This window comes from Callorhinus ursinus, unplaced genomic scaffold (genome assembly GCF_003265705.2).
Source record: "Callorhinus ursinus isolate GAN/ISIS: 27379988/994484 unplaced genomic scaffold, GSC_fseal_2.0 scaffold7, whole genome shotgun sequence".
NCBI lineage: Eukaryota > Metazoa > Chordata > Mammalia > Carnivora > Otariidae > Callorhinus > Callorhinus ursinus.
The window spans coordinates 71,392,839-71,419,673 of NW_027397069.1; the positions used below are offsets into that span (position 1 = coordinate 71,392,839).

Genomic DNA, 26,835 nt, shown 5'->3' on the forward strand with positions numbered 1-26,835 from the left:
AAGCCCTGGGGGGATAGTGAAGGGGGTAGGGGGTGGCAGCAGTGGGGGGCAGGAGTAAAGCCCATGTCCTGCCTAATGGAAAAGAAGAAGGCAGACCCTGGACTCCAAGGACCACCTGGGGAGATTCTCAAACTGTGTCCTCCACCCTCCACTCATCCATTGTGACCAAATGCAGGCTAGGCAGTGGCTTCTGTGACCTGAGCCCCAGGAGCTGGAGTCTGGGATAAAAGCCAGGGTTGTCCCTAAGGACCAGTCAACTTCCACCTTACAGAACTGTTGCACTTTCCTTGCAAAGAGTTGCTAATTGGTATTCGACTGATGGCTGGTGTTTTTGCACAAGAATCAGAACCGCATTAGTAAGGATTCAACATCCACCCCGAGATTGTGCTCAGCAGTGGACAAGACACAGATGTAAACAGGCACACTCCATGCCTGCTGGGCTTGGTGCCCAAATGATAAGGACAGACATGAAAGGCTCGGGAAAGACATAAAGACTCATGAAGTCCAGGATAGGCGCTCAGAGGAATAACCATCGTGTATTGGGTTGAATTTCTTTGTCCATTTTGGGGGTATCTTGTGATCCACGATTGGGCTTCTGGAAAGAACCTATCTAGAGGAGGAGTCCGAAGGTGGGTAAGATTGGATGGAATCTGAATTCCATAAAGGCGACTCTAATTTCTGCAATCGACTCGAGGCTCTGTTGCCTGCTCTTGCCACACACACACACACACACACACACACACACACACACACACACACACACACAAACTATGCAGCACAAAGCCAAGTCGGATCCGAAGTGGGTTAGGGTATTATATAAGCCCTTGGCGGGAGGGGAGATGGTCTTTTCTGTGTGTTTCTTTTGCTGCAGCGGCGGCGGCGGCGGCGGCAGCAGCAAGAGTGGCTCAGGTTGATTTAGAATACGGATGACAGTGGCCTGGCGCGAGCCCACGGCTGACGAAAGCTGCTTAGCCCTCTCGGTTTCCATGGAGACAAGCAGGAGCAGCGGCGGCGGCGGCGGCGGCGGCGAGGCTGTCAGCGAGCGCGGCTGCGGCGGCGGCGGCGATCGCGCGTCCGCGGGGGTCTGCAGGAGGAAGGAGGAGGCCGGGGCCCGGACCCTCGCGGCAGACATGGACTTGCATTGTGATTGTGCTGCCGAAACGCCGGCCGCCGAGCAGCCGTCGGGGAAGATTAATAAAGCTGCTTTCAAATTATTCAAGAAGAGGAAATCGGGTGGCACCATGCCCAGCATTTTTGGGGTCAAAAACAAAGGGGATGGGAAAGGCTCGGGTCCGACGGGCATGGTGAGGAGCCGGACCCACGACGGCTTAGCGGAGGTGGTGGTGCTGGAGAGCAGCAAGAAGGAGGAGCCACGCGGCGGGGGCGACAGCGGGGGCGGCGGCGGGGGTGGCCGCAGCGGGGGGCGGCCGAACCCGGGTCCCCCCAGGGCGGCCGGGACCGGCGTGGGCTCCCTGGCCAACAGCTCGGTGGCGAAGTCGCACAGCTTCTTCTCCCTGTTGAAGAAGAACGGGCGATCGGAGAACGGCAAGGGCGAGCCGGCGGACGCGAGCAAGGCTGGCGGCAAACAAAAGAGAGGGCTGAAGGGGCTCTTCAGCAGCATGCGCTGGCACAAGAAGGACAAGCGGGCCAAGGCGGAGGCGAAGGGCGAGCGCGCGGGGGCCCCGGGCGGCCTCATTCTGCCGGGCTCGCTCACCGCCAGCCTGGAGTGCGTCAAGGAGGAAACGCCCGGACCCGCCGGCGAGCCGGAGAAGCCCAGCAGGGACGCGCCGGGAGACCCAGCAGGTGAGCTCGGAGGGGGAGAGCCGGGGCCGGCCTCCGCCGATCGCGCCCACGTGCCGGACCGCCGAGAGGCCCACAGCCCCGGGGTCCCTAAGGCCGAAAGCGCCCGGGGAGAGGACGCCGCGGGGCATCGGCGCGCCGAGAAGCCCCGGGCACCCCCAGAGCTGGGCGCTGGGGAGGTCCAGACGGCCGAGGATGCCTCCAGGACAGGTGACGTTCCGGTAAAGACCGTCCCCCTTGTCGACTCGGAATGCGGCAGCGGCCGAGCGGCGGCCATCCCTGACCCTTCCTCTGTTGATCCACCCTCAGACCCATCGGCCGATCGTATTTGTTTGATGTTTTCTGACGTGACTTCACTGAAAAGCTTTGACTCTCTTACAGGCTGTGGAGATATTATTGCAGACCAAGAGGACGAGGCAGGTCCCAGCTGTGACAAGCATGCCCCCGGGCCAGGCAAACCAGTTCTGTCTAAAAAGAACCCCGGCGTGGTGGCCTACCAAGGAGGAGGGGAGGAGATGGCGAGCCCGGAGGAGCTGGACGACACCTATCTCCAGGAATTCTGGGACATGCTCTCCCAGACTGAGGACCAAGGACCAGGGCCCCAAGAGGGAGCGGCCAAGGCGGCGGCAGCCCTGGAAACCAAGGTGGTGGCCGAGACGTCCAAAGACGCCAGGTGTGCGGAAGGGTCCAAGGACGTGTCCTTGGGCAAGCATAGGAGGCTCAACCGGATTCCCATCGAGCTCCATCCCAAGGAGGAGCCTAAACAGCCCGAGAAGGAGCAGCAGGAAGGCATCCCCAATAGTGACGAGGGCTACTGGGATTCCACCACTCCGGGCCCGGAGGAAGACAGCGCGGGCAGCGGCAAAAAGGCGGGCATCCCCCGGGATAGCTACAGCGGGGACGCGCTCTACGATCTCTACGCAGATCCGGATGGAAGCCCGGCGGTCGTTCCCGCCAACGAGGAGACGTCCTGCTTGTCCCGGTTAAAGCCTGTGTCTCCAGGCACCATCACCTGTCCACTGCGAACACCAGGCAGTTTGCTGAAGGACTCTAAAATCCCTATCAGCATCAAGCACCTCGCGAACCTTCCATCCAGCCATCCCGTAGTGCACCAGCAACCAGTCAGGAGTGAGATGCCCAGAACAAAAATCCCCGTTTCCAAAGTGCTGGTCCGCAGGGTCAGCAACCGAGGTTTGGCTGGGACCACCCTCCGGGCAGCGGCGTGCCATGACAGTGCCAAAAAGTTGTGAGGTCTCCGAAGCCAAGGTGGATGGACCACATGTCAAGGAATACAACTTTCCCTGGAAACCACTCAAATAAGTTTTGCTTCTCCTAAAGAAAAGCTTTTAGGACCATCCCAGCTCCAGAGCCTAGACCGAGGAGGTCTCTGTGCCGCCAGCAGGGGCAGGATACACCGGAGAGAGGGTGCTACACGTGGGATTCTCCTCTCCAGATAAGTTCCCTGAGAATTATTTTCAAGCACTTTTAGTTTTTTACCTTAAAAAAAATCACTTTTTTTCTTTTTTCCTTTGATGCACTGAACACTTGGAAGTCACCTTTACTTGCCTTTGCAGAAAACAGGACTTAACCAAACCTATGTAAGCATCATGCCATGATATTTGGCGCGGCCAGGGCCCAGAGAGGGCCTGGAGGAACGACTACCAACACCAGAGGAGCCCCTCCTCTTCCATGACACTTTCCTTCCCTCCTTCCTTCTTTTCCTTTTTCTTTCCAGGAAAAAAAGAGAGAGAGAGAGAAAAGAAAAAAGACCCTTTGCTGTATCACTGTGTGGGAAACACCTGCAAAGCTGAAAGAGCCAGGTATTTACCTGATGAGCAGAGGGGATCACTGATTGGCCAAAAACTTACCTACTTTCAGTTGCTGGATATGCAAATAGGTCAATATCTACCACTAGGACAATAAAGGAGCATTTTGGTTTGGTTGGTTTAGAGCATCTGTTTGGGGAGAAATAAGAAGCTCAGCAGAGCAGGTTTTTTCTTTTTCTTTTTCTTTTTCTTTCCCACCCAGTGAAGAAATGAGGATCAGGGAAAGATTTCACTAAAATGCCAATAGACACAGTATTTTAGCATTTATAAACTGTAACATTTTCATGTGTAGATAATGCATATTTTACAGTTTATCCAGCTGTTAACATTTTATAATCTGTCAGTAACCTCGAATTTAAAATCTGGTTTTATTACTAGTTATGATAACTGTCCCTGAACCACTGATGTTCTTTTATGTACTGTAACCGAAAAGCAATTCTGTTTTTGTTTTATATGGGATCTCTGGCTCTCAATGCAGGAAAAAAAAAAAGTCTATTGTGTTGATGTCCCAGAGGAATGATTCTGTCTTGTCTTGGGTAAAAGACTATTTGCTTCTCACTCTCAATCCTGGTTTTCAGAGATTTTTACCTTGGTTATAAAAATTTCGGATTCAACCATTCTACAATATGGGGAGTCCCAAATGAGGAACATATTTAAAAAACCCAATAGAAAAATACAGTTTTTCATGTTATTTGACTTTTGCTTTATAGATTCATAATTGAGACAGATATGTTCAGAATATAACACTGGCAAGTGTATATATCATAAACACTCTATGTCAAGATTTTTTTTTTGAAAAGTGGTTTCCTGATATGTATATTTTCTATTATTTTAGATGAGACATTTATTTCAGGATGGGTTACCATATGCCTGGATAGTTTGAGTGATTAACTGAAGCAGTTCCTAGAATGCTATTAGCATCTAATGATTATATAATATCCTCTTTGAAATGCACTTCAGTGTGTTTAATCAAAAGACCGGAGCTTCTGCTAGGAATTGATTCATGGTATCAGGAAGATTAGACATTTTCAAGGAAAACTACATGTATATGATGGCACAAACACTTCTATATAGCTCCCATTTTCCAGAGAGATTGCCTAAGTAATGAACTGATATTATATGCTTTCCAAGCTTGTTTTCTATTTTATAAAGGAAGGAAAGAGGCAAGTTAAGTATATGGAAACCTATTTTAATAGTACGAAAGGAATAAAATAAACGGACATCAAAGGCAAACAAATTTGAGCCAGTAGCATAAAGCAAATCGTTCCCCATTTTAAATTTGCAATGATTCAATTAGAAGAGGTGGTAGAGATTTGTTGAATTTCTTTAGTAGTCAGATTACTGGATTTTATTGCACTGTGTCAGATCCTTAATGTTATTTCAAAGTAGTGTTTTAATATTTAATTTCCTTATACAGATGAGGTCCTATAATCAGATATAGCCTTAAGCACTCTGAACCCACCAACAGGAATTCATAAAGCCACTCACACTCACACGTGCTTATGCACTCAACTGTGCACAAACTAACAGACAAAGGCGTGTACTGTACACTTGGAAATATTTTACAAATTATTTCTGTCTTGAGAAAGGGATTTAAATTTGATTTCACACTGATAGTACTATTTAGACTCCAAATGCATTCATCTTCCTCCAGTGAATGTAAAGAACATAAATTTTATTCCTAGCCGTAAAACAAAGGATGTTTATTTTCTTCTTGTGCATTTTCTTGTGAGGGTTATCTTCTCCTCTGCGTGAATCCATCACAGAGTTATATTTGTTCATTCGTTCAATTGTACAGGAAAGTTAGGAGTACCTGAAGTATGGATGAGAATATTCTAACAGTAAAGGCAATCTATTGATAAATCTATTTTGTTAGCACTGGGACAAACTAGTTTTGCTTTCATAATTTTGGGGGCTTATTTCTGCCATTATACCACTATGCTGTGTCTTCTTGTTATAAGTAAAGGAAAATGTCAGCAAAACTTACCTTCATTTCCCCCTGCCTATTAAGCAGTTATACAAGATGTAAAATATTTTCTCTTTTCCTTCTTTTTTCCATATGTTTTCCACTTTTAAAAAACTCTCGTCTTTAAGAATTCCACCCACACCAGTCAAATGAAGGATGCAGGCAATTAATTAAATGGCCTCTGTAGCTAGATGGGAAATCAGGACCAATGCAGGAAGCCTGCGTCTTAACCTTTTCCACCCACAGTCGCTTGCTTTGTGTGTGTGTATGTGTGCGTGTGTGTGTGTGTGTGCATGCGCCAAGGGCTACTTTTTCTCATTCATGTTCCTGGAGATTGCTCCCCCCCCCAGCATTTTAATAGATTTATATTCCAATTATTATTAATACATTTCTTAATTTGGCCTATTTGCTGATTTTTTTTAATGGAAGATTAAATATGGGCTGATGACACCGTTGCTGTGTGTGTATGATTCTGAGATGCTTAGTTGATTAGGTCTCTTTAGTCAGAGAGCTGGACAAATTAGAGAGGAAAAAGTCAGATCAATTGTTGGCCCTGAATTTATCAGTGAGTTTAAGAGCTCTGCACAAAGACAGCCTGACTTTAATAACTACATTACACAGACAATGTTACTTGAACTACTTTAGCATCAGTACTAATGGCAGTTGGATGCTTTTATTCTTCCATTAGCACCGACTGGGAGAAATTTTACTACAGCCGTTTTCAACAATTGTTAGAGGAAAAGATTTTTATTATTTCACCTAATGACAACAATGACAGATAGGACATTAAGGACTTCCTTTAGATACGTTTTCCACAAATTATCTGCCTATTTAAATACAAAGTGTTTAACATCTATGAGAGTGATGATTTACTGGGTCTAAAGCCTTTCTTCCTTAATCTCAGAAGTAGTTTTGAAGTATTTGCACTTAAATGAATATTCAAATAACCCTTTGCACAGTTACCAAGGTAAAAAAAAACTATATTAGGTATCAAGGTTTCTTCGACTGATCTGAGTTTTTGTTATTTATGTCTTTGTCAGATTAGTTTTCAGAGCCTTTTGACTGTTAACTTTGTATGAAGAGATTGATTAAAGTAGCTTTCTGTCCTCTCCCTTTGTACCCACCAATGTTTGATGTTTGCTTGGTGCCCTCAGATAGCCATAAGTGGACGCTTGTCATGATGGTGGCGTCTTTGACTCTTGCATAGTGGAACACATTTCCTGATTGTAGTCATTCCAGATTTCTCTCCTGAATGATGACAATCTGGCCTTGGTCACCTGTGCTGGGTTTCTACGAAGGCATCTTCCAATACATTCACAGATACTTTGCTCCCCTTATCATTCTTAAAAAATTAATTCAAGAATTTTATACTCTTAAACAAAAAGAGAACACATCACAATTGTCTCTTATCACCACTGGGAATGACCAGTTCAAAGTACCTACATGAAATAAGAGGAGAAACCTGAATACCTTGGCCTACCCATTTCCCCTCCCTATTCGTCAGACAGACCAAGGGATGAACAGCACCATTCTTATTTGTGGAAACTCGGCCTTAGGAATTTTTGATTGCTTATGCACAAATATTCATGACAGTTTGGGACCCGAAGCTAGCGTGGCAGAGCGGTGGCTTATATATCTGTGTGGGAAAGCAAGAGGCCAGCATTTACTTCATAAAAAGACGTGTCTGTAACGTTGTCAGGTGGGAAGTGCGGTTCCCCCTCAAGGTCAGTCGCCTGTCTGCCTCTGAGGATTTTGTAAAGGCCGTCATAAACTGCTTCTCAAAGCCTTTGCACTGTGCTAATGCTTTAAAGGAGATGGTTTGTTGCAACTATAGCCACTTATAAAGAATGCTATTATCTCACTCCAGATAGTGCTTTTAAGGAGTGATTCAGAGTGATAGTTTCATGATTATGGAAAAGTGTTCTTTCTCAAACTGAAAAAGGAAAGATTAAAATAGTCACAAAGCCTCCAGAACGGAAACTGGGCATATTTTATGACCGACGTTTACTTTAATTCAATGCAACCTGTGTTCGTGGGGCATATACTGTGTCTAATACTTCATAAAAACCCCTTCAGTCTGGGCTCGCACATAGCTGTACTGTGATTGGACTTTCTTAACAGTCGTGAAAAACATCTTTATTTTACTTTACCTTTTTTTTTTTTTTTGCATTTGTTGCTTATGGTTTGTGGGGTGGAGCAGAATGCGGCAAACTTGAACAGGAGTGGTATGGATTAAGCCACACAAATTCCTCTCAAAATAATAATAGCAATTATAACAATAATGAACATTTGTTGAGTCCTTGCTAAGTGCCAGTGACCACTAAGAGCTTTACAAATATTGACATGGTCCTCCTAGCAGCCATGTGGGTTAGGCAATATTATTTCCCTAATGTGCCACCTTTAACTCATTCTTTTTGTTTGCTTCCATCCCATCTCATCTCCCCCCCCACCTCCCCTCTTTCTCTTTCTCTCTCTTTTCCCCTAGCCTCTGGGATGGGAACATAAACTCCTCTGTAACTTAAGAGTAACACAAGAGCTAAGAACTACTTAATGTCATGACAGTTCACTTCCAACAGAAACAAAGCTAACCCACGCCATGAAGCTGAAAATTGGTTTTTTGTCCCAGACGATGGTGCTCATATCACTGACAGAGAAGCCAGGCACAGTTAATAGGCAAACACTCTGCTTGCTTTTGGCGGTATCCTCTCCTTCTTGAGATTAACACCAAAAATATAGGCAGAAATCTCTCCTGTTGTCATGGTAACACTTCTTCCCTGTAGGATGTCAGTCATTCCAAGCACGTTGCCCTTGTTTTTCCACCATGAACCCACTCTAGGCTTGCTCTGGCTGTTCCATGTGGTTTGTTTAAATAGCGACTAGCTGAGTGATCCCTTGCCTGGATACAATTCTGAACTTCAGAGATAAGCTCCTGGCTCTTTCCAAAGTAGCACATCCTACATTCTGTCGATGGCCATTGAATCCTGACTCATATTTTCCAATTCATTAATTCATTCAACTAATATTATTGAAGACCTAGAAGTCAGTCATCATGAATTTGAGTATTTTATATCGAAGGAGAATAACTAACATATACTGTGTGTTTGCTCTGTGCCAGGATGATGCTCGGTGCTTCCTTTCATGTTCTTATCGCCACTGTTCACAAGGACCATGCAGGGTGGATATTGGCTCCATCCCCAGAGGAAAAAAATGATGCTCGCAAAGGTGAAATACTTTGTCCCAAGTCACCCATTTCCTAAGTAATGGACAGAATTTGAATCAGAAACCTAACTCTATAGCTTCTGCTTTAATTATGCATTTTTTAAGCCATATGATTCAATTTCTGTAAAACTTGTTTTAAGTAAGAAACTGATCAAAGTTCTGAACTGCAAGAGCCAACCCCAATTTGTATAATTGTGGGTACCATCCGACTGATGGCTGTTTTAGTTAAAAGTGAACTTGTATTTTTATTTTTAATTCTTTGATGGCTTTTATACATGCAAGCCTAAAAGGGAGAGCTCAGAGACTAGCAGGTTTTTTCCTCACCTGGGCCAGTCAAAATTGTGGACTATATTCATTAATTACTTTAGAGTTCCATACAAGCAGACCTATGTACAGATTTTGTGATCTGATGTCTGTTTTGCCAATATTAAAACCAAAAGCAATTTCAGTAGTGAATCCAGCAGCGTGCAACCTCTGTTTTATCCCACTCTGATTCTGTTAATACCTCCAGTATTTAGGGAAAATCCATTTGAAATTGCATCATGGTCATAATTAAGGAGGTTATTTTCCTAATATATGGCCTGCCTACATTTGGTAAAATGCTTTTAAAATGAATTTTAGGCTTCATTTTAATGAGACACAGTGGAAGATTTTAATAACAGGTTACATTCTATTAAAATGTAAACTAGGGTAATTTGTGGTAATAACTCAATAATCGATAGAGTAAATTTCTGCTTTGTGTGTGAAGATAACATTTTTAATAAAATATAGCCAAGGTGACTGGTTATCGGAGACATATTTAACTTTCTCAGATACCTACCTGGATCATCTAATAAGCTAAAGCAGAGATACTAAAAATACCTGGTTAGATTTCATAGGGGCACCGAGCGGACACACAGTAAATACTTGTAACACAAGTATTGAAATGGTCCTAGGTAGCCTGAAGGAATTAGTGAACTTTCTAAATATCTGCATTGCAACCATTTATCCCCCACTACACAGTTATTTCTAAAGAAAAGAAGAGAAACTCTCATAAAGTAATACAATAGCTTTCTTATTGCTTCCAGGACACATTTAACTGAACATGAAGGATCTGAGAGTGGTTGTTTTATCAAGAACATCAGGGAAAATGGTTCTGATGTTATAGGCAAAGTAAATTTTTGTCACTTTTACTTGACTCCAGCTATCTACCAGGCTCATTGCTAACTTCAGGTTTTTGACCAAGTTATTTATATGGAATATCTCAGTGTAATATAGGGAATGCAGGTTATTTGAAAATAATGACAAAGAAGACCCAAATGAGAAACTCCATTTCTATAATTAGTTTTCCTGAAAGTCAGGCATGTCTTTGAGGACAAGCTTTTGGCTGTATTATTTTTGTGCACAGGAGGAAAATTGTTAGTAGGTTTATAGATATTATTTTTATAATAGAATGTTAAATTCCCCCCAAACATCAAAAATCATCTCCTAGAACTACTCTATGTTTTTAAAACTTGTTTTAAAAAAGGATTCTAAATAGCAATAGGATCTTTTCTCCTTTCTCCACTCCAATGATTTAATGGGATAAATGAACCAATGTTTATATTTTTAAACCTGTAAATATTTTATTTTGGGTATTTTGTATATTTGTTGATATAATTCCATTTTGTGCATATGTATCATTGTGCATGTTGCTGTTTTTGATAGTCACTCTTTTAATGAATGTAAGAAGCTTGGACTAATAGCACTTTTCTTGTTTCATTCAAACATCTTAAAATGAAAATACAACACTGCCATTTTAACTGTTGTGTTTAATTCAGTCAATAAATTTTGTTGCTCCTTTACATTTAAAGTGAAATCTGTTGGTTGTTATTTTTCCAGGAGGAATTTTATTTCCAGTCTCTTCAATTTTTAGAACTGATACTAATGACGGTGATAATGGCAAGGTGATGTGTGTGTATGAAATTGGTGGAAAAACTGATGGGGGGGCTGTATTTCTTTCCATACTTTGTAAACAAGTGAAAAATTATTGTTTGGTTTGGGCGGTTGTCTTTCATTTTTTTTTTAAGATTTTATTTATTTGAGAGAGAGAATAAGATAGAAAGAGAGCATGAGAGGGTCAGAGGGAGGAGCAGACCCCCTGCTGAGCAGGGAGCCCAATGCGGGACTCAATCCCGGGACTCCAGGATCATGACCTGAGCCGAAGGCAGACGCTTAACTAACTGAGCCACCCAGGTGCCCCAAGGGTGGTTGCCTTTCAAAAGCCTTGTTGTCTTCACATGGATCTGATTTCTGAACCTTTTACTCAGAAAATCTCCATTCCTCATTAGTGCAGGAACGTGAAGCCAGCTACTCTGCTGTGATTATTAGGAGCAGCTAACTGGAGTCTTTTTTTAAAGAGTTGTTTTCTGGCTTTTATTGTTTTGTTTGGGGGTGGGCGGAGTTGTTAAAAAGCAAAATTCAACCAAGTAAATTTGAAAATCCAATTGGCTTCGTTAACAATTCATGAATTGGGCAGCATTCCTTTCGGCAAGTAGAGAGATACTCTGAAGAGTTGTACAAAATAGAGGGTTTTTATAGGAAGGAGGGTGGGGCAAAGAGCTATTAGTAAAAGAAATAAAAAGGATTATTTCAGGCAAGGTCACCTTCCCTGAAGGGGAAGGGCAGTGGCTTTTATTAGTTGGCTGACCTCATCTTCCTTTGGGGGATGGAGAGGGCCCCAGTGGCAGATTACCTCTGATGCTCATCAGAAAATTCCTTACAATTTCTGGGGGAGGCACAGGTTAGGTACTAAGTCCTGGTTTGGTGACTTGGCCTGAGTGCTGCCATTTTGGACTGTGGTTTTATTTTCAACAGGGGTATGTTTTCACTTTGTATGTCTAATGGTTTACATTCATAGTAGTTTGAGGGGCACCTGGGTGGCTCAGTTGGTTAAGCGGCTGCCTTCGGCTCCGGTCATGATCCCACGATCCTGGGATCGGGCCCTACTGTCGGGCTCCCTGCTCAGCAGGGAGCCTGCTTCTTCCTCTCCCTCTGCCTGCCTCTCTGCCTACTTGTGCTCTCTCTATAAAATAAATAAATAAAATCTTTTTTAAAATAAATAAATAAATAAAAAATAAATAAATTCATAGTAGTTTGAAACTCAATGTAAAGACTAAGGAAGTTGTGCCCTTTTATATTTGAAAAATAACAATCGATGACTGCACAAATTGTTTTGAAGTATGCCTCCCTTAAAATAGGCTTGTTCACACTACACTTGCTTGTATTTCTCTTAAATGACAAGAAAAATTCATATTTGTCCGTAGAACATGATGAGGGTAAACTTCCAAAGGGAGATCTGATTAGTTACAGAAAGCAGAGTAAATATACCACAATAGAACCAGAAATAGGGAAATAGAAACTTACAAAGCCTCTACTCCCTTTGTGCCGCCCCTCCCCCTTTCTCCCAGCCCCTTTGACTTGCCCCTCTCTTCTTCTCTTGTCCTAGAATTAGCATGGAAGCACCTCAAAATAACTGAACTCAATTTCCCTTTAATAAGGCGATGAGGAGGCTAAAGCTCATAGAGGCTGGGAGACTCACCCTAAAGTCTTTGAAGCCGGAAGTTGTGGTAAAAAGAGACCAAGTTTGGAAACCAAACAGAATCTGGGTTTGAATTCTGGTTTGGGCACTTATCCGCTCTCCAGGCAATTTTCTTAACTTCCGTGAGCCACAATTTCCTACTCTATAAAATGAGGATAACAAGATTTAATTTAGAGGGTACTTGTACCATTATTAACTTTCAGAAAGAAAGGTGTCTAAGACATAGTATGTTTTTTGCATACGTTCATATAGTTCCTCTTGTTTAAAAAAAAAAGAAAAGCATTTATAAAAATTAAAACCTCAAGGGCTGGAGTTGAAATAGTCTTGAAAAGAGAACTTGTTTTGATGTACCTAGAGATAAATATGAACCTCTTGGATTGGGGTGGAGGTGTAGAGTGGTGAAGTATGCTTATATACAAACAAGGAAACAAATGGGAGTCAAGGTGGTCTTAAGTGTCTTATTCTGAGACACATAATTCTGAAATGAAGAGCCTACATGCAATTAGGAGAGAGTAGAAGGAAAAAGCTAGTTTTTGTAGAAGAGGTCAAGAACAGTAGCTGAGCTGGTTGAGCTGGTTAGAAAGTTGGCAGCTAAAACAACAATGACCAGACACAATGGCACTGAAATCAGAAAGGAGTGTACACCCCCAGACATGAGACAATGGGTTGTAAGAGACAGCACCACCATAACTGAGGTATTGGGTACCTCAGGTAGCTGGGAGGTTTAGTGCACCCACTTAATGGAAAGAGATCATTGATGTGTTTAACCTGAAAAAAAAAAGAAGTAGCTATATGGGTTTGAGAGATAGAAAATAATTTAAGCAAGAAGGCAATGCCTCTACCATTTCAAGTCACGGATGAGCAAAGCCTATGTTCTGAATCAGTCTCAGTTCCTGAACACTTTTCACAGAGTAAGCATCGCCCTACCCTGAGTGGGATGTGGGATTCTGGGATTTAATGATAACACCATTTTCATATGACATAGCAGCCAAACTCAGTCAGAGAAACCCATCTATTCTGACACAGAGGGAGTAGTTGGCCACACTGAACATACTGAGATATGTCAGTCTCCATTGTGAGCCTGCACAGGAGAGTTTTAAGGGCATTCACAATTTTCTCCTTTTATGCTGTTTTCACTGTGTGGAGAAGTTTAGGCTGAAAGTTTAGAATCCCAAGGAAGCAATTGTGAATGAAAGGGGAGTGAAAACATATGTCTCAGAAGGAAGAGGTTAATACCATAAATCTAAACCAAGAGAACAAAGCAATGGAAAACTGCCCTTGAATTTTCCTATCCACCTATGCCTTTTACTCACAGACTCCTGCGCACTCCAGGATATGTCAGGTGCTCATGAACCAGCAGTGAGATGAAGAAAGGGATATTCCCAAGAAAAAGTAGAAATCTGGGCAAAGACCAGGACCAAGGGTTACAGACACATCCCTTTGTCTTTGTTATTCTACATATATACTTTGAAGCAGCAAAGTATATACTTGTGTTCCATCAAGGAGGGGGTCCCCATTTAAGATCATTTAAGATTTTATGCTTGGGCGCCTGGGTGGCTCAGTCATTAAGCGTCTGCCTTTGGCTCAGGTCATGGTCCCAGGGTCCTGGGGTCGAGTCCCACATCGGGCTCCCTGCTCCGTGGAGAGCCTGCTTCTCCCTCTCCCACTCCCCCTGCTTGTGTTCCCTCTCTCGCTGTGTCTCTCTCTGTCAAATAAATAAATAAAATCTTTAAAAAAAAGATTTTATGCTTTTCTGGCTACTAGGTCTACAGTTTGAGAGTTTAATTTCCTTCTCAGCCCCTGAGATTTCTATATTCCCCATGCCCTGCATAAAAGTGGCCTTTTAGAAGTAATTGAGAGTCCTTGACAGTTGTTCTCGGTGCCTCCATGTTGGCTTTGTTGCCCAGGGGATGTAGGAACTTTCTAGAGGATTCTGGTTCTCTTGGGCAGCTCAGGGACAACACTTGCCAGGTGCTCCAGTGATCCCATGTCTTATGTCACAGTCTAGCTGCAGCTTTCCATCTTATGATAGGTTACATCCATTGTATATGACAGAAAATAGATTCATGCCATCTGGCTTAGCTCAACAACCATCGACTCTTTAATGTGTTAGGTTCATGCTCAGCTTGGTGGGTATGAGTTTGTGAGATATAACACTCTCTGCTAAGGGCACTTAAACTTCCCAACAAATTCCCTGAGTACAGATCTCTGCCCTGGCGTCATTTCCTGGGGACCCTTAACCTCAGATATTATTATTTCCATTTTCCAATGAAAAAATGAGGTTTAAAGATCCTACATGTTTCTGGCAATACAGAAGTTTAGATAGAGTTTTAAAAAATCCTTGTATGTAACAATTAAAAATGCCAGACAAAGTTCATTTTCATTTCTTTATATGCATTGTTGAGCTATCACAGAAGGGAGGCCGGAAATCCCTGGATGTTACTACTGATTCCTGGACTAGAACTTCCAGTTCCATGGTTCAAGATTGGGCTGGGGACCAAACAGGAGACAGTTAAATCCACAATCAGAGCAGAAGAGCTGTTTTGTAGACCTTTTCGGTATTGAAAGATCAAGCAGGCACAAAATCAGTAAGGATAAAGATTTGAGAAACACTTATATAGTTAGATACATATATAATCCTGGATCAAACAATTAGAGAATCCACATTCCTTTCAAGTACAAATAAAACATTTATGAAACTTGGCTACATCCTAAGCCATGAAGTAAGTTTTAAGCTTTTCAAAAAAATCAGTTTCAGGCAGAACGTGTTCTTTTACTACAAGTATGCTAGAAATTTGTAGAAACAAGATAACTAAAACCACTCCATACATTTGGAAAAATTTTAAATGCACCTTTCAATAACTTATGAATCAAAGAACAAATGAAAATGGATACTAGGAAACAATTGGAAGTACGTAATTATGAAAACATATATTAAAACATGGAATATAGCTAAAGGTCACTTAGAAGGAATTTTACAGCCTAAAATGCTTAAAACAGAAAAGATAAAAGACTACAAATTAATGAGTTAAGAATCCATTTTAGGGCGCCTGGGTGGCTCAGATGGTTAAGCGTCTGCCTTCGGCTCAGGTCATGATCCCAGGGTCCTGGGATCGAGTCCCGCATCAGGCTCCCTGCTCCTTGGGAGCCTGCTTCTCCCTCTGCTTCTCTCTCTCTCTCTCTCCTCCTCTGTCTCTCATGAATAAATAAATAAAATCTTTAAAAAAAAAAAAAAAAGAATCCATTTTAATCAAATGTAAGAAGTTAGAAAAAGAATAACAGAATAAACACATAAAAAGTATAAGTAACAAGTAATATAAAGTAGCAGAAAGTAATGAGACTGGAAACAAAGATACTCTAAAGTGGATCAACAAAGACAAAAATCAATTCTTTTGAAAAACATCTAATAACATTCATTAAGAAAAAGAAAAGATAATAATAAGATTCAGAATGGGAAGATGGGCACTGTGTCTGTGTGCCAAAGATAAAAAGATAAAGAATGCTATAAAGCTATGCCAATAACTTTAAGATTTAGACAAAATATGCAAATTCCAAAAATACATAAATTGCCAAAACTGACGTGAGAAGAAATAGATAATGTAGAAAGTCCTGAAACTATTACAAAGATGTGACATTGGTAGTGAAAACTCTCTCTCCCCCTCCAAACATGACGGTAAAACCAGATGGCAGAACCAACGTTTTACCAAACAACTAATGATCAGGTAATTCCAATGTAACACCATCTCTTTAAGAGAAAGAAGAACCGTTCCTTGTTGCATATATCTGAGGAAAATTAAGCCATAACTCTATTATGGAATTCAACATTTCCATATAAGCTATTTGAAAATTGAATCTAGTAGTCTATAAAACCAACATCCATCATATCAAGTTGGGTTTGTTCCAGGAATGCAAATATGGTTCAACATAAAAAAAATCTATTATTATAACTTATCACATTAAGAGGTTAAAGGAGAGCAAATGATGTCTTAAAGCTGTAGATTCACATGCCTGAAGACACTTTTTTAAAGTTCTTTAACAATTCTAGAATTTGGACACCTAATTCCTGTCATGTTCTGAAAGCATTCAAGCTATTTAAGACAATGGGCTTCTTTAAAGTTTAAATGTTTTGTCTAATAACATTATTTTAAGCAATTGCCATATTTCATCCAATCTATGGTTTTATAGATGCACATTCTCTTATGTGTCATAAAGAAAAAAACAATTCTGGCAATTATAATTGTGAGACACCATTGATTCAAATATGTACCCAGTTTTAGAGATGTAAAATTGTGAAAATATGCATCTTAGAATGGATGTAATATTGGTGTATTTGTTAAAAGTTTAAATAATATTCTTCACTTATCAGGGAAGTGAAGGTTTATGTGAAAAAAGACAGTTATCTAAATGTTGGGTCTACAGATACCAAATGTCTGTATGTTTGGAAGCAACTAATATTTAGTGAAGAATATATCAAACAGATACAATCAAGGTCTCAATGTTTAGGAAAATTGTATATTCCTTTTTATACAGAATTATACACTTTTCATGAAATGAACATGAAAAAAATTCACATTTATAGAGGGTTAGTTTTCAAGCTTCCCACTTTGAAGAAAATGAAGACCTGTACATCTGACATCTTTGCTTACCAGGCCCTCCAAATTGGCAGCAAGAATACAGTGATAATCAAAAAAGATCTTTCTCTGCTAGCACCTCAGTGTTTCCCAGAAGACACCAATTTCTCATAGATCTATGTCTTGTACTTACTTCCAGATGGTAATGTGTTTTTTAACAAGCTTCTAAATCTTTCTTTTGCCCATGGGACTACACTTCAGAAGATTCTTGTCACATCTTGTTTTCTCAGTCTGGCAGATATGCACCAGGCCTGATGCATGACCATATCCATCAATTTGTGCCTGCCTGGTGGGTGTTAGGTAGAGTTCTTCTGAGTGGAGAGCCCCATCATCTGGCAAGTCCAAGTCCTACATTTTGTTCAAGAGAATATTGGTCTTCCCATAATGATATCTCTCAATTTGTAGGTCTTTAAATAGTCATAAAAGGTGAAACCTATTTGGCTCTATTCTTTCTGATGGTCTATAGTTTCCACACCCCAGGGACTTGAATCTTTTAACCTTTCTTTTATGACTGTGCATTTTGGTTTTAAGCTTTCCTTCTTCCTGCTATCTTTGTTTTTTGTTCTCCAGATAACCTGCTCTCATACTGACATTTAGCCCGGAATTATCTTCCCAACAGTTCATTTGTTCTCTTGTAGTGGAAAATCCACATAATACCTACTTTTTCTGGGAGGATTATCCTGAGAATCTTGTATCAATAAACTAGTGTTGTTAGAGATTATAATAGAGTTTGTCTGGTCTTGCTTCCTGAAAAATTAACTTGGAAATCTTTGGACTTTCCTGAGTGACAGGAGTGTCTTTGTTATTCATGGGGAGCCCCTCATCCGCACCTGAGCTTATGCTAATGAGGTGACTCAGGATGGGACTGGTCATGCCAGAGAGACCAACCATGTGATTAGAAGCCTAGGGCTCCAAGTCTTGTGACAGCAGCCTGACCTCCCCACTTCCAGGGAGGGGACGGGGGCTGGAGATTGATTGAGTTCAACTTTGAAGCCAATGATTTAATCAATCATGCCTAAGTAATGAAACCCCAACAAAATTTCTGGACACTGAGGCTTCTGAGAGTAGCTTCTTGGTGGTGAATTGTTCTGGGAGGGGTGACAACCCCAATTCCATGAGACAGGACACAGAAGCTCTGTGTCTAAGACCCTCCAGACCTTGCCCTATGTGACTCTTCACTTGGCTGGTCCTGATTTGTATTCTTTTTCATAACTATAATTGTAAGTATAGCACTTTCCTGGGTTCTCTGAGTCATTCTAATGAGTTATCAAACCTTAGGGGCTGTTGGGATCCCCCCAAACTGGTAGCCAGTTAGTCGGAAGTGCAGGTGACCGAACCTGTGGCAGGCATCTGAAATGAGGACACTTGGGGACCATGCCCTTAACCTGTGCATTCTATGCTGACTCTGAGTGGCTAGCATCAAAACTGGATTGCAGTATTGCAGGGATGCGGGGGGAGAGGGGGAGAGGCTTAATTTTATCAAGCCTGAATAACACTTTTGAAAGGTTATTTTTGTTATAGTGTCTATAAATAAAGAAATAAAAATTGATACCATAGTCTCATAACTTACATGCCCCATTGATCTACCAGCTGCACTTGTTTCTTAGTTATTTTATGAGGCTGTTTCTCTGAACCTTTAAAGAGTTACTTTTGCACTCCCTCCTGTGGCTTTAACTAGACATTCCTCAGAGGTATGCTTGGAGGAGCTGATCTCCTGCAGGGCCCAGAGTGGTTGGCCATACCCTGGTTTGGGGATCCAGAGAGTGGCTTGGGCAGAGGAGAGAGGGCCCAACATCATCTCATGGTATTCACGGGCCTGGGAACAGATGAAAAAGCCTAGGACTCCCTGCAGTGCTAGAAAATGCAAGCAAGGTGATCCAGCACCTGGAAATCCACCTCCCCCACTGCTGCCCACCTGATGGACAAAGGGTGGAGACGGGAATGGAATCTGTTTTGGAAAAGGGCAAGGGGCAGGGTTCCATAGCCTCAGGTGCTGCCCAGTGTGGGGCAGGGGAGGATTTGGCTGGGTCCCCATCTCTGTCCTCCCAGTTAGCATGCTTTGGGCCAAGGGCTGGTTTAGCAGACTCTCGCTGTCCTCTGAGTGACTGCTCTCGTATATGCAAGATACACAAGGGAGAACTTCCATTTATAGAGTCATCAGTCATCAGGGTCAAAAAGTCCAATTGGGTCAGAGGTCCATTTGCCCTGATCAGAAGAACTTCCACCATGAAAGAGAAGGAGCCATTAGACTCTTTAAACCTAATTTCAACTTTTATAAATGTTTGAAAGGTTTACAAAATGGTGTTCAATTTTTTATCACCCATTTGGGTGAACACGGTTCCTCCTCCATGGTGACTATCAAGCGGTAGAAAAGGAAGGTGGGACCGCTAAGGCTTAAACCCTTAGAGGCATGCCATACACAGGGAGAGCCAGCTCCAGTTTCTCAATAAAGTTCTTGGAAAGGTTTTATTGAAGGGTTTTATGGAAAGTCAGTATTAAATATTTTGTCTGTTACTTTCTATCTTATTTTTCTTGATATAACTATATGATGTAATATGAAGAAAATGTCATGTTTTTACCAAGCCCCATAGAATTGTCCCTGGCTCCCCTCTGATTAGCTCCACATGCTGCATTAATATCATTCTCCATGGGACTGTGAGAGGAAGAGCCTGGGGGCCCCAGCTCTTCACACCGTCATGAACGCCCCCTACTCACACGAGATTCACTGGTATTTTAGGGAAACTCAAGACTGTGACCAGTGAGTTCAGTTGTCCTCCCTGCTTTACATTGGGAAAAATCTGTGTATGTTTCCTCCCCCCAGGAGCCGCTAGGTAATCAGAGCAATAGCACATAAAAAATCTCAGTGGATTCTGGTGTGATATAGAGTAGCAAACACAGGTCAATATACAGGCTTAATACATTTTTTTAAAAAGATTTTATTTATTTATGAGAGAGAGAGAGAATGAGAAAGAGAGAGCACTTGAGGTGGGGGAGGGTCAGAGGGAGAAGCAGACTCTCTGCCGAGCAGGGAGCCTGATGTGGGACTCGATCCCGGGACTCCAGGATCATGACCTGAGCCGAAGGCAGTCACTTAACCAACTGAGCCACCCAGGCGCCCCAGGCTTAATACATTTTTTAATTTTAAAAAGTCAGAAAGCAACACAGTTGTGTTACGTTACTAACATAATGTAAATGACAGCTGGGGTCACCTGGTCCTCCGAGTTTAAATGCCATCCTTCCAATGGTAAGAAATCCAGTTAAGCAAGGAGGTGGTTTCCTGAAAGTTCCCTCAGCCTGATCCCACAGGGAACTCAGGAGAATGTATTTCACTGTGAAGCCCATCCACCTTGAGACCAGCGGGGTTTCTGTACTCTTCACCAGTCAGCCATTAGCTGGGGGACCAAGCAGATTTTTCTATATTCATTGGCCATTCGGGCTTCTTTTTCTATGTACTGCCTGTTCCCGTTTTCCCCTTCGTTTCCCCACCTACTAAATGAGCACACTCTCCCACCATCCCCGGACAGGCTGGCTCAGGGGGTTTCCTAAACAGGTGCCTCCCTGATAGAAATCTGGTACCAGCTACTAAAACAATCCCCCCGCCACCCGCTATCTAAGAAATGAAAGAAGAGAAAACCATAAAGGAGTGAAGAGAGGGAGGCTGTGGCAGGTGCTTAGGAGAGCCCTGCCCACGTCCCCTGGGAGTCTGTTGCTCTGGGGCTGAGACTAGTAAAGACTCAGACCCACAGCCTTCTCTGAACTTCTGCCTGCCGGATTGGAGCTAACTCTCCAGGCCTGCCTGGAAAGCTGTCCCCCAGGCCACCCCGGTGACTAGAGAGGGTTCCAGTAGCTCTGCTCCCTGGACTGAATATATGTGACTGTGCTTGAAACGTCTGACTTATGAGTTTTTAAATCTCTAGGCGTGGGACTCATTAGCATGAATTCATCAGTGTCACCTCCAAATGGCACTGAAAGTACAATCGTTTTAATGTCCACACTAACCCCATGAGATAAATGGGGTGGGGACAGAGTGGTTGGAACTAGAACTCCAGAACTTTTGAACGGGAAGGGACTTGGAGATTATAGTCTAATCCCTTCATTTTACAATGAGGAAACTGAAGTCCAAAGAGGGAAAAATGATCTCCTCCCGGTGAGTGAGGTTCTGTGGTGAGGGAGGGGACAGGTTTAAAGCCAGAGCTGAAGTCGGATGCTTGTCTGGTTCTCCTTTCCAGTGAAGGATGGAATGGAGAAGAGCATTTCAGGCTTTTGTTATGAGTCCAGGTTAGTTGCCCACAATTCCTGGAAAGGGTCTTCTTCATTAAGGAGGTGCGGGGGAAGACGGAAAGATACAGGTTCGAGAGAGATTCAGGAGGCAGTAGCAATATTTGATGACCAATTGGATAAGAAAGGAGAGAAAGAGAGAGATGACAGACAACTCAGAAATTTCTGATTTTTTAAAAGATAGATAGTAACTCATTGTAATAAGGAATATTGAACAAAAAGCAAATATTAAAGATGAGTTCATTTGAGATATATTGAGCTGTTATGTTTTCAGGACCTTGAGATGAAAATGTCTTTTAAAGATAGGAAACTGGGTCTGGGTGGGATTAGTGCTTGGGAATATTTTTGGATACCAGCAGGTAACACTAGGTCGTAATTCATTTGTTCCTCTATCCCTGGACACGTCTTAAGAAACTGGTTTTAAGGTAGTCACCTACTCAAATCTGTGTGCCTCTTTCCCAGAAGATAAACTACACTAAAGGGAAGAGAAAATACAACCCTGAGAGAATTGCTCAAAATCATGCTTGCTGGGAATTAAGACAATTGAGGTTAGATATGACCATTGAAACTTCCTTAGATGAAATCAATGAATAATTGAAGATCTCAATTGAAGATCCCAAAGATCAAGAGTTCTGTTCCAAAAGAGGAATAATAAATTTATTTTTAAAAACATTCCCTTTGTGGACAAAAATACCCATGTCCTCCATTTTGACAAAATGAGCTGGATTATCTGACAGTGAACAATTCCATTTTTAGTAGAAGACCAGAAGCAACGAGGGTCATTTCAGAATGTTGTTTAACATGTTTTTAGATAGGAAAGAAAAAGACAGGTCCTTCCTCCTTCTAAAAAAAATCCCTTTTAAAAAATTCCTTTCAAATGGACTATATCTTTTGTTGACTTGAGCTTTCTATTCCACTGGATGAAAATAATCAAAGTAAGGTTTATTCCAGACCCAAGGGTCCTAAGCCAAGGCAGCAGCTGAAGCCACAGAAGTAGCTGAGATTATCCAAAGGGAATCTGGAACAGAAGACAAGAAGTAGAATTCTGGTGTAAGAGACAGCTCTTGAATTTGTCTTTCCAGCATCCATTCTCCCTTCTTTGGCTAACAACATACTATTTCCTCTGGGGAGCACCTCCATCCCAATATCCCTCAATTCAACTTGTTCATGTAGAAATGGCCCCACATTCTGGACCCAGGATTGGGCACACCACTCAGAGCCCTGCACCCCCCAGTCACAGTTGTGGATTCAAGGAGGAGTGCCTGACTCACTGGTCCAAGGAGACATCACTCTAGATCTTCTGCTAAAACCATTTGGGAAAAAGGGCTCTTTGTCTGCTGGAATTGCTGTACTGGTGGGAATATGAACAGGAAATTGCTCTTGGCCAACTAATCACCGCAGGGAGATCTTGCCTGAGAGAGAAGCAGTGGGAACAGAGCTATGAGAATGAGAGAGCTCCTGAGTGAGCAAACCCTGGCGCCCAAAATCATGGACACATTGTGACAAAGCTAGCTCTGTGTTTGAACTTTCTGTCTGAGCCAATACATTCTTTCTCCTATTAAAGGCCATTTCAACTGTGACCAAAAACAAAACAAAACAAAAAACAAAAATCATAACTAAAGCACTTAAGCTTAACATTTAAAATATGTTTCTTAAGCTTCGGTCTCTGAATTTTGCATTTACACACCCACAGTGATACAGTAGATTGATTAGCCTGACATTATCCTGCTTAGCCCCCTTTCTCCAGTGCAGAGCTGGAAAAGTGGAAACCACAGGTCCCACTCCCTTTGAAGCCAGGATTCTGCATGAAGACCTAGGCTCTGCCAGGAAGACGAGCTTGGGAGAGACCCTGATTGGAAATTGGGTCACCCGAAGACAGTGGACCTCGTGAGGGACTTGATCCGGTTGGAGTTACATGGGGAGAGAAGCTTGGGCTGCAGGGCGCCACTTTGCTGGCACAGTCCCTGCTAGAGCTGCTACAGTTTTGGGGCCAGCAACTCGGTGGGGGCTTTTCTCTGGGGGCTCTCTCAGCAGGCAGAGGCAGAGCAGTTCTATTGTGTGTTTAGGGTTCCTGGAAGTTTCGCACTCCCAACCTTTACATGAACTGTCTGTGCTCTCAGGAAAAGCCCCTTTTTGACTCCCCTAGCTGGAGCGTATTCTCCAGTTTGTTACAAACAACCTTGATCAATACCATGCAAAATACATGTTTCTAGGGAAACAAACCATAGGCTTTGTCCATTTTTCAACAGGTTTTGTAATCCAGAAGAGGCAACACATTTGTTGGCTTGAGGGATGGAAAATGGAGGAGGGACCACTGAAAAGGAACAGGAAGATCTATGAGGGAAGTGTTCAGCAGGCCATTTAGAAGAGGATAAATCAGCAGAATCAACTGTTGCAGAGGAGTGAAATGCTGAAATTAGGCCACTGCACTTGGCAGTTTCAGGAGAGTAGAGGGGCAGAATTCTAATTGCCAGAGTGAACTGAGAAGTGAATGAATGATAAGAAAGTACAGGGAGTATAGAATATTTTTGGAAGCAAACACGTTGTGAAGTGAAGAACAGGGATGACAAATTGATTCTCAGGAAGAAGGAGAGTTGTTTTTCTTTCCTTCTTTTCTTCCCTTTTTAGTTCATACACTGAAGATAAAGGGCCACTGGAGCAGAGAGATTGGAGATAAAAGGAAGAGGGAGTAATTGATAAAGCTAAATCCCAGGGGAGGGCAGGGGGACTGGATCCTGAGCACAGGGGGCCCAGCTCACTGCGGACAGGAGGAAGCACTGCTTGGAGGATACGCCAACAGGGATGGAGGTGGAGATAGCTGAGAAGTCCAAGGGAAGTTGTGGACTCTGTACAGGCTGGCTTCTCTCTCTCGACGCAGTAGGAGGCAGGCCACCCGCTGAAGGGTGGCGACAGGGTCTGTGTGATGAACTGCGGAGGCTGCTTTGGGGCGTGGGGAAGACACTGGATGTGTCGGACTTGGCCAACAGCAGGTGACAGAAAACCTCGCTCCAACTGACTGGAACAAAACAGAAACACCAGATCCATGCACTGAAAAGTCCAAGGACAGGGCTGCATCTAGGAGTTCAAACAATGTCATCAGAACTTGGTTTCTTTCCCACTCTCTGTGAATGTTGGCTCCGATCCTCAGATGCCACTGCCCAGTCCCTGACAATGGACTCCTCTTGGGATCGAGTACAGCAAAAAAGGAGAGGTTTCTTCCTGGATGGGGATGCCTGAATCCTGGCATGGGCCTGGACTAGACTAATCTGGGTCTTAAGCGCATCCTTGACCCAATCACGGTGGCCCGGGATTTGAATTACTCTAATTGGCTAGCCCCATGACATGTGACCTCCTCTGGTCCAATCATTGCAGCAAATGCATTTCGGCGGGACTGAAGAGCCAGCCCTAAAGACTGTGCAGGAACCACATGCAAACCAAATTTCCCTGAAGGGCGAAGAGGAAGGTGGGAAAATCACTGTAGGGGAGACAAGGACCGGTAGCGCAAACTACAGGCATTGGTTTAGGACAAGGAGGGCTCAAATGCCAGGGAGGTACTTAGGATGACTGACAGTCTGAAACAGCCCCGCGGGGACCCAGAAGAAGAGACAGCGAAATATGAATAAAAGGGTTGTGAGGAGGGCCCCGAGGTTCGCAAAATAGACAGACATACTTGTTGAGTCAGCACCCTTACGAGACTTTTTTTCCTTTCTCTTTTCTTTCCTTCTTCCTTTTCTTTTTCTTTCTTTCTCTTTTTCTTTCTTTCTTTTTCTTTCTCTTCCTTTCTTTCCTTCTTTCTTTCCTTCCTTCCTTCCTTCTTTCTTTCTTTCTTTCTTTCTTTCTTTCTTTCTTTCTTTCTTTCTTTCTTTCTTTCTTTCTTTCTTTCCTTCCTTCCTTCTTTCTTTCTTTCAAGAAGCACTTGGTAGCCAGCCCCACAGTATAAGGGGAGGAAGCAGAAATGTTAATAGACATACATCCACTGCAGACAGAGTTACAGCCAGGTTGCAGAGTGCTCTGCCTCAGCGACAGTGCGTGATTCATGGGAAATTCCTGGCTTAGCCTTGAAGGCGCTCGTTTGGGACACACGCAGACGGGAGAAGAGGAGCAGACGTGGCCCACAGCTTCTTGTGCAGGCAAATTTACTCCTGGGAAAAATGTAATGACATGCTTTGGAATGATTCCCCAAACAGCGAGGAACAAGTGAGGGATTGTGACATGTGTGCGTTTTTGGATTTGATGTGTTCCTTTTAATCACATGCAGCTAAGCAGGTACTTAAAATAGCTGGGCCACCAGGGAATTGGCATGCCATTCACACAAACTCTGCTTTGAGTGTTAATTTTAAGTTGCTCCCTTTAGGGTATTCTTAATAGCAGCAATGTTTCTTAATTCCTGGAACTTATCCCCACCCTCAGTCTCTATTTTTCTCATTCACTCCTTACAATAACCAAAATCTTCTCTACCACAGATCTATAGTTGACTCAAGAAGCATCTAGCTTGGTGGTGAAATGGGAGTGAGGGTTCCCCAGTAATCCCTGTGGGACAACTTTGAGAATAGACAGGGAATACATCAGAGTTTATGGATGGAATTAAGTATGTATCATAGAAAGAGCAAGAGAATAAAGTTTTATGTGTCTGGTAGCATAATCTTTCTGGAGCACAGCTGACCAGAGTCTGCCCTCTGCTCACTCTTTTTTGTTTTTTCAAATTAGGTTTGTGCAAACACTCTTCATACCTACAGAATAAACTTCAGAACTAGGCATGATATTGTAGATCCTTCAACCTCTGTCCTCAAATTTTCCTTTCATTATTTTCATTTTTTATGTTTAAATATTAAAGATTTCAATGCATAGTAAAGTTCAGAGAAGAGGATAATAGACACCCAATGCCCACAACAAAAATTAGACTGTTCATTGGTTTGTCGTATTTGTTTCACATCTTTGTGTAAAGAAAGTCTTAAGCAGACAAGACGGTGGTGGTGGTGGTGGCGCCTGGGGCCTTGGGCACCTTGCAGGCAGGTTGCACTGGGTGGCTCAGTGGCTGCTTGCCATGCATGGCTTGGCCCCGGGTGGAGGCTGCCCTGCGATCTGGGCCCCTGGACTGAGCACCAGCCTCCAGAAGGTTGCCCAAATGAGGGGCTACAGCTCTGAGATAAGGACGGGCTGCAGGTGTGGTACCTGGAGGAGGAGAACCAAGGAATTGTGGTGCTTGGAATAAATAGAGCTTATGGCAAAAATTCGTTCAGTAAAAATCTGATAAAAATGCTCTCAAAAGCTATAGATGCTTTAAAATCTGATAAGAAAGTGAGGACAGTGCGGCGTCTGGGTGGCTCAGTTGGGTAAGCATCTGACTCTTGATTTCCGCTCAGGTCATGATCTCAGGGTTATGAGATCCAGCCCCACTTGGGATGCTGAATGTGGATCCTGCTTAAAATTATCTCTCTCCCTCTGCCCCCCGCCTGTCTCCCTCTCTAAGAGTGAAAAAAAGAGAAAGAAAGAGAAGAAAGAAAGAAAGAAAGAAAGAAAGAAAGAAAGAAAGAAAGAAGAAAGAAAGAAAGAAGA

The 26,835-nt window shown here is 42.9% G+C and overlaps 1 protein-coding gene and 1 pseudogene across 3 annotated transcripts; both read left to right on the top strand.

Moving 5' to 3' along the window:
* The first annotated feature begins 803 nt into the window (after positions 1-803).
* Positions 804-10,625, top strand: AMER2 (APC membrane recruitment protein 2). Of its 3 annotated transcripts, none has more exons than XM_073894773.1 (2): positions 804-3,620; positions 8,708-10,625. In XM_073894773.1, exon 1 carries the CDS (start codon positions 927-929, stop codon positions 3,048-3,050), a length of 2,124 nt encoding a protein of 707 aa, XP_073750874.1. In that variant the 5' UTR covers positions 804-926; the 3' UTR covers positions 3,051-3,620; positions 8,708-10,625. The 3 variants fall into 3 exon arrangements, with proteins under 3 accessions (XP_073750874.1, XP_025730278.2, XP_025730279.2); XM_025874493.2 differs by having other exon boundaries at positions 804-3,398; positions 3,536-10,625; XM_025874494.2 differs by having other exon boundaries at positions 812-1,803; positions 2,182-10,625.
* A 1,707-nt stretch (positions 10,626-12,332) lies between these two features.
* Positions 12,333-26,835, top strand: part of LOC112826389 (methylglutaconyl-CoA hydratase, mitochondrial-like) — a 15,460-nt pseudogene continuing 957 nt past the window's right edge.

Coding starts and splice junctions, on each gene's coding strand:
- AMER2 (XM_073894773.1), top strand. CDS start 927: ATGACAGTGGCCTGGCGCGAGCCCACGGCTGACGAAAGCTGCTTAGCC.